Source organism: Myotis davidii, unplaced genomic scaffold, assembly GCF_000327345.1.
Source record: "Myotis davidii unplaced genomic scaffold, ASM32734v1 scaffold22, whole genome shotgun sequence".
In the NCBI taxonomy this organism is placed as follows: Eukaryota; Metazoa; Chordata; class Mammalia; order Chiroptera; family Vespertilionidae; genus Myotis; species Myotis davidii.
The window spans coordinates 154,822-162,605 of record NW_006294067.1 but is presented as its reverse complement, the minus strand read 5'-3'; the positions used below and the strand labels follow the sequence as shown (position 1 = coordinate 162,605).

The 7,784-nt window shown below is 44.8% G+C and overlaps 1 protein-coding gene across 3 annotated transcripts in view; it reads left to right on the top strand.

The window, feature by feature from the left end:
• Positions 1-29: 29 nt before the first annotated feature.
• CASP2 (caspase 2) overlaps positions 30-7,784 on the top strand; it is an 18,857-nt gene continuing 11,102 nt past the window's right edge. The window contains exons 1-7 of one of the 3 annotated variants that reach the window (XM_006767984.2): positions 111-190; positions 870-956; positions 3,235-3,385; positions 3,685-3,852; positions 4,001-4,082; positions 4,624-4,718; positions 4,988-5,164. In XM_006767984.2, coding sequence (XP_006768047.1) covers positions 937-956; positions 3,235-3,385; positions 3,685-3,852; positions 4,001-4,082; positions 4,624-4,718; positions 4,988-5,164 — 693 coding nt within the window. In that variant the 5' untranslated portion in view covers positions 111-190; positions 870-936. Of the gene's footprint in view, positions 191-213; positions 957-3,234; positions 3,386-3,684; positions 3,853-4,000; positions 4,083-4,623; positions 4,719-4,987; positions 5,165-7,784 lie in introns of those variants that run through there. The other 2 variants (XM_006767982.2, XM_006767983.2) reach the window with 2 other exon arrangements.

Genomic DNA, 7,784 nt, shown 5'->3' with positions numbered 1-7,784 from the left:
AGGTAGGGCGCAGGCGCGCTGTGGGCCGCCAGTCGGGAGAGGGATGCAGAGGACTCGGAGGCTTTCGGTTTGTTTGCATCGTGGGCGGTGCGTGCATAGCCCGGGAAAAGCGAGAAATGGCAACGCCGATCGCGGGCTCCCGGCCCGCCCTCCCCCTAAACGGGCAAATGGCCGCTGACAGGGCACGCCGGTGAGTGAGGGAAGATCCCAGGGGTCCTTAGTGGGGCCCAGGGAAGGCGATCGCGCGGCTTAGGCGTGTGGCCCTGGCGCCTCTCCCCACCTTGGACCCCTAAGGAGCCTTGTCCGAGCTTCCTGCCAGGAGTGGGAAGCCGGGCTGCGCCCCCAGGAGCGCGCGGGCCTCTTCTCGGCCACGTACCTCCCTGCCCGGCCTGGATTCGTCCGACCCAGGGGGGCTTTGAACAAGGGAGCGCTTTCCATCCCTGCCAAATCTCGGCCTCTTTTAAAGATTCTCCATCTTTAAATCTTTCAGAGAGCCTCTCCCCTGCTTCTTCTGCATGAGACCTGCAGACCTTCTGATACTGCCTAATGTGCATTTGATTTCGATTGAGCATAGCATGACCCGTATTGCTTTGGGTATAATGATCAGGTTTTCGAAGCAGTCAGCACAGGCTTTGAAAGGGTTGAGATCACTTTGAAAGACCAGGAGGTTCCCAAGTCCCCCCGTGTGTCTCCATCTCTGCCCCAGTTATAGCATTAATGGCAGACAGCACACAGGATAACACTGAAGAGCCTCCTGGTCCAGACCCAGAAGATTAATTGAAGACTTCGGAACTGAAACTTGATGGAGGACACTGGATCAGGACCGAAGAACTCTGTGTCCTTTTGTCTACCCCTTCCTCCCCGCCCAGATGTGTCCTAAAGTTCTAGGATGGAGGTTACTTTTGGAAAGTCCACCTTTGAGATTCACGGCCCAATATGGATACAGAAAGGAGCAGGTGTGTGCAAAACAGACGATGCTGCCCTGGCCGGTTTCTCAGTGGTCAGAGCATCGGTCCTCAGACTAAAGGGTGTGTTGTTTCTGGTCAAGGGCACATACCTTGCTTGGTTGCTAGCAGGATCCCGGCCCTCATCCGGGGCATGTGTGGGAGGCTACCAATGACGTGTCTCTCACATCCATGTTTCTCTCTCTCTTTCTCTCTACCCCTCCTTTCCACTCTAAAAATCAATGGGAAAATATCCTCGGTGAGGGTTAACAAAAAGAAAAGAAAACAGATGATGCTTCAGATCAAACCCAAGGAAGTTTTTGATTGAAAATTCAAGTATGGGACTTGCAAGGTTTAAGAACTGGGAGTTAATTATTGAATTATGAGTATGGATGAGACAGACTAGGGACAGCTTCTTTCAGGGGTTCTTAATATCAACATTTAAGGGCAGGCCAAAGGTCCTCTGGAGGAATATGGTGGGCATAGAGAGGACCTGGAGAGAATGGTGTCATGGGATCCAAGGGAGGAAAAACTTATTTTGTTTGTTTTAGTTTTATTATTACTATTATTAATATTTTGAGAGAGAGAGAGAGAAACATTGACACGAGAAGGAAACATCAATAGAGAAAACATCAATGTGAGAGGGAAGCTTCAATGGGCTGCCTCCTGCATGTCTCCCACCGAGGATGAGCCCAAAATCCAGGCATGTGCCCTGACAAGGAATCGAACCAGCACCCTTTCAGTGCCTGGGACAACGCCTAGCCAACTGAGCCACACCAGCCAGGGCTGCTTTAGTTTTCTGTTCATCAAAAGTTAACAGCAATGGGCACATATTAAAATGAGTATGGCAAAGCCTTTTACTGATGGCTTTACGTTGAGGTTGGCCTCATTACACTTATTTTTAACCTGAGTTTTATCATTGTTATTGCTTTGGTGTGTTCTAAAGTGATTATTAAATAGTTTTTTGATTTCTGTAGATTGTGTTGTAGCAGGTTTTTACTGGAAGTTTGGGGTAACAGGAGTCTTTCCAGAACCAGGAAGTTTAAGTGGAATTGAAAACATCACTACTGATCTAAACCCAAATTGTAACCTGGGTTGGCTGCTTCCAACCCTGGGAATGTGTTCCTGGCCACTTCCTCTGCCTTGGGATCCCACATGCTCTCTTCTTGGGTCTCTCTCAGCTCTTCCAAGACCATGCTTTTCTCTTCTGTAACTGTAAATCTCTCACCTAGAGTTAAGCCAAGTACATTCTACAAGTGCATGGAATTTCCCTGATTCTAAGAAGCACATTGTAGCATCTCTGAGATCAAGATGGATCTTTAAATAGGGTTTTAAGTTATAAACTGAAGCTATTACCATATCCTTTCTCACTGCCATCAGGCTCTTACTACTGTCGTATATTTGGAAACTGACTAAGCAGGCTGGCGAGCTCTAGATTTACATAAACTAGGCACATAGATAATAGACATTTAAATGGGATTCTTCTAGTTCATAAACAGAAACTGATCTCTTTCCAAACCAATAACAAAAGTAAGGAATCCTTGAAATAAAGATATCCCTAGTAAACTAAATTACCAAAATAATTTAGCCTTTATGTGCTTTAACTCTTTAAGTGATTTCAAATTATGGTGGTTGTGTCCATCATTGGTATTTATCTACTGTGACTTCCTGTCATGCTTTCTACTTACCGAGTTCTTACAGTATTCTAATATTTTCTAGTCACATTTTGTCACAGGAACTTAAAGTTTGAAAAGCCATAGTTATAATTTGTATAAGTAGACTAGATAGAGTGTGTTTGTGTGTTGTCTCATTTATTTTCCATTAGAGCTGGCCGTTGGTTTGAGTTTTTGCCATCGTATCAAATTTATTTTATTCTTCACACAGAATCATTTAAAACTTAGATCACTTTCAGCAGCCTAGATAAATAATGTGAAGTGTTTTTTGGAATAATTCTTTTAATTGAAATTGGTCTGTCTGAGGAGTATTCCTTCTCATGAATACATGTGTGCTTGTGTGTATTTTTGATAAGATAGCTATTTCCCTCCCCTGAAGAGACCATTTATCTCGGACAATGCTCTCAGTCGAACATACTCCGTAAAGAATTACATCATTTCCTTATGCTCAGCATGTTACTGCTCAATACTTCTTTGATTTTAATGAGATTCGATAAAATCAACCTGGTTATTGTAAGTTCTGTTCCTTTTGTTCTTCCTCCCCACACCTCTTCCACTCCACTCTCTAGGCTATATCTTCTGTTTTGACAGCCTTTCTCTCTGCCTTTTATGTGTAGGGTTTTGGGCGTGTGTGGCATGCATCCTGCCCATCAGGAAGCTCTGAAAAAGAACCGAGTGCTGCTGGCCAAACAGCTGTTGCTGAGTGAACTGTTAGAACATCTCCTGGAACAAGACATCATCACCTTCGAAATGAGGGAGCACATTCAGGTATCTGGAGGCAAAAGAGAAAAGCCAAGTAAATTGGTTGTAGAAGTAGGAACAGAGCATGATAAAGTGTAAAAAGGGTATGGTGCCTTATTAAGGAATTGAAAATGCCCTTCTACCCTAGAGCATTGAACAGAAAAGGTATATAATTCCGGAATAATGGGAAGGGTTTCACCCGTATTGTTTTTCCTGTGAAAGGAATTCTTGAGGTGGATGATGACATTTTTAGGGAGCTCATCTGGAGAAATGGAATTATAGCTAAATATGTAAATATGATTTCATGTTTTATTCTTGTATTGTAGGCCAAAGTGGGCAGTTTCAGCCAGAATGTGGAACTCCTCAGCTTGCTTCCCAAGAGGGGTCCCCATGCTTTTGATGCCTTCTGTGTGGCCCTGAGGGAAACCAAGCAGGGTCACCTGGAGGATCTGTTACTATCAACCCTCTCTGGTTTTCAGCATGTACTCTCACCGGTATGGAGCCCTAGACACGTGGTATATTGAGAAGGGTTAGTTTGGTGGGTAAGGAATTTATGAGACAGGGTGGGGAGACTAGATCTTTGTTTTATTGGGACTGGACCATCTCCCTAAGACCTTGCACGGGGCTCCCGATTTCTTACAGTTGAGCTGTGACCACAACTTGAGTCTGTCTTTCCCGGTGTGTGAGTCCTGTCCACCTCACAAGCAGCTGCGCCTGTCTACAGGTGAGAATTGATGGGATAAAAGGGGTCCCACAAGTTGACTTCCCTTTTCTTAACTGGTATCTGACTTTTCATTCATATTGGGGAACAGTTTCCTCAGTGAATTTGTTCAGGACTAGCAGGGCAGTTTAGATGGGATATTGGTTAGTCCTATTTCCCTTCCATCACAGATGATATTTTTATGGTAATTGGCCCTTGGAGCAACTTGTATAGGTAGGAAATTCCTGCATATTCCTGTCTCCTCTATGAAGCTGAGTTATTGTAGAGTGAGGAAAGACATCATCAGCCACTAGCCTTCTGATTGAGATGCTTCGTGATTAGAACAAGGCTTTTATCATATATCCAATTCAGTTATTCAGTGACTTGAGCACCTAATTATATTTAGGCTAAGTAAATAGGTCTCTGACCTCATGGATCATACAAATTGAGGGGAATGGGCAAGACCAGTAATTATTAAATCCCCAGTTCGAAGGGTGCCTGAAGTTACGAAGCACTAGGATTGATGCATACATTGTGTGCTAGCTGTTGGCTTTCTGTGCCACAGATACTGTGGAACACTCTCTAGACAACAGAGATGGCCCACCCTGCCTTCAGGTGAAGCCGTGTACTCCTGAGTTCTATCGAGCACACCACCAGCTGGTGAGTCTGGCAAAACGGCACGAGGAAAGAGTTGGGAAAAGAGATGTCCTTTCTGGGCACGTGAACTTAGCTTGCGTACACATTCTCTCCCTGTTTGTTAGTCAGAAAGTCTTTGCTCGTGGATGTCTTCTATGGGCATGTTTCTGTCTTGACCTGGTGGGGTTCAGAAGAGGATGACGTCTGTGTTTTCTTGAAATGTCTCACCTAATTGGGGAGGCGTAGTTTCTGTCCTCGAGAAGCTCTGGGTCTAATTGGCGTCCCCTCCCCAGGCCTATAGGTTGCAGTCTCGGCCGCGTGGCCTCGCACTGGTCCTGAGCAACGTGCACTTCACTGGAGAGCAGGACCTGGACTTCCGCTCCGGAGGGGATGTGGACCACAGCAATCTAGTCACCCTCTTCAAGCTCCTGGGCTACGATGTCCATGTTCTCCTTGACCAGACTGCACAGGTACCCGATGCCGCATTTGGGGCCAGAAACCCCTGCTGCTTCTCTGCCTGCTGGGCTGTGTCTTACTAGTTACTTTACTCCTTACCTTTTTGCTCACTTTTTTCTGCCTCTCACCTAAAATCTAGGTGTTGTTTTTTTGAAAAAGAACTAGGGCCAGCCAGCTACTTCAGTGTTGATTTCTCAGAAGGCTGTGCTCTCCCTCCTGAGTAGTAAAATTCCACGGTTGGGTTCTCATTTTTTCATGCTCAGCAAACTAATCCCCCATCACTCGGGGAGTGCGGAGACACTGAGATTCACCTAACCAGCTCAGAAGGATATTTCTAAGCCAAGGCTACACAGGGCATTTATTTCTTGGTTAATCATAACAGGAGTCTAGTTATTGTTGTAAAGATTACTTTGACAGATAAAATTGTTGCAAATGAGAGTTCTCTGGACTTGCCCTTGTAAATACCGTTTTGTGGCAGTTTAATGAATTAACATATGGGAAAACTTGTTTTTAAGACTTGTGTGGCCACAAGGCAGATCTTAGGGTAAATTACTTCTGGACTAGATGCCTGCAGATCCTAAGCATCATTATAGCTTATTCTTCATTAACCTCAGTTAACCAGCTTCACTTCCAACTTTATTACCTTTGGCTATTTTTATTTTGAAATTGTAATAGCCAGTTGGTGAGTTAATATTCTTCATTTTGATTCCAGAATAGTAGTATTTTCCTGAACTTGCCTTTCGGAATGTCAGTGGTAAAGTTAAAGTTTCTGGGAGATTCACTTTGATCTTTAGAGGTAGGGGTCTCTGTTTTGTCTTGGACATTGTCTGCAGTCTCTGTTTCTCTCTCCCAGCTGTCTTGCTTCTGTGAAGAAAAAGATGTATTTGCTATACTTTGGTAAGGCCAGTTTCACCAGTAGGTTCTCAGGTATTCTCTGTTGCATGCTGTCCTTGCCAGCTTCCCAGTAACAGCTGTTGCAGAGGAGTAAGGCCACCCTTGCTCCCAAGCCATGGCTGAGCAGCTGCTTTAGTCATCGAGCGTTCAAGTAGAGCATCTGCTTTCCTGAGAGGTCTATTGGGAATCAGCCATGAGTCCTACCGAGGGAATCCTGTTAGAAAGTCTGAACAAAAGGAATGCTTTCTGTGCTTCCTAACAGGTTCTGCTCCGGTTGTTCCTTTTGCTAGGAATTTATGATGTCCTGGTTTTCCATATTGTGTGTAGTCAGTGGGAATCTTACACGCATTGATAGTGAAAAATACAACCGTGAGTCACCAAGTCAGCTGTGTACTGTTGTTTTCAGAGTCAGAACAATGTGTGGCTCTATGAGCCCATTTCATAAACACCATTCCTGTTTATGTTAAACCTGGTGCAGACTCCAGGACCTACGGGATTCTCCTTCTCTGGTTACATTGTTCTGTAACTGCAGTTGCGGTAACAGCAAATTTTGAGCATCTTAGGATGGCCAGACTGTTAGGCACCAGAGATTTAAAAATGTGGACCTTGAGTTCTAGGGACCTCAGTTAGATGAGAAAGTCTTGACAGCAGCAAAAAAGGAAGCATGTCCCGTAGATTCCCATGGACCAAGCAAAATTAGAGACAGTTTCTTTCTACAATAGTTAAGAGGAAGAAACAGTTGCCTGGGTAGATATCGTCTGGAGGATAAGTGGAGACTTGAACTGGCCTTGAAGGATAGAAGTTACTAAGGAGAGAGAAGTGGTGAAGGGATCCTAGGCAGGGTGAACAGCGTGTGGACAGGAAATGTATGTGTGATGTTAGGGACCTAGTGGGTGATCCAAATGCCTAGGGCAGTGGTCGGCAACCCGCGGCTCGCGAGCCACATGCGGCTCTTTGGCCCCTTGAGTGTGGCTCTTCCACAAAATACCACGTGCGGGCATGCACGTACAGTGCGATTGAAACTTCGTGGCCCATGCGCAGAAGTCGGTTTTCGGCCTGGGCAAGTCTATTTTGAAGAAGTGGCGATAGAAGAAGTGGGGGGTGTCGGTCAGTCGGGCAGCGGGATACGCAGCGTGGGAGAGGTACATTGTTTTGAGGTACGTGTTCGCTGAGGTCGACCCCTTTCAACTCTCCCATCCACCCTCGTTCTCAAGCACAGGCCAGTTTAGGAGTACCCTAATTAAGTTAATAACAATGTACCTACCTATATAGTTTAAGTTTAACAAATTTGGCTCTCAAAAGAAATTTCTATCGTTGTACTGTTGATATTTGGCTCTGTTGACTAATGAGTTTGCCGACCACTGCCCTAGACCCTAGACCTGCACTAGGATTGGGATCCTTGCTTGACAGTAAAGCTTCTTCCATTCATTTCTCAACCCTTAGTTTCTTAGTCATTTTTTTTTTACAAGAGTTCTTCCCCGTTCCCTGATCTGATATCCTTTTATCCGTTGTTATGTCCTCAGGGCTCCATCCCTTTTCCTCTCTTCTATAGCTCCTGAGAATCTCCCACTCCCCACCCCAAGTGCCATGATTTCTATTTCTCACTACAGGTCTCTCTAACACTGTATCTCAGGTACTTGGCACATGGTGGCAATTAGTATAAATTAGTTAGTGAAAGAATAAATGAATTGTTGAATTTGAGTCATTGATGTTTTTCTAAAATGTATTATTTTAATATAT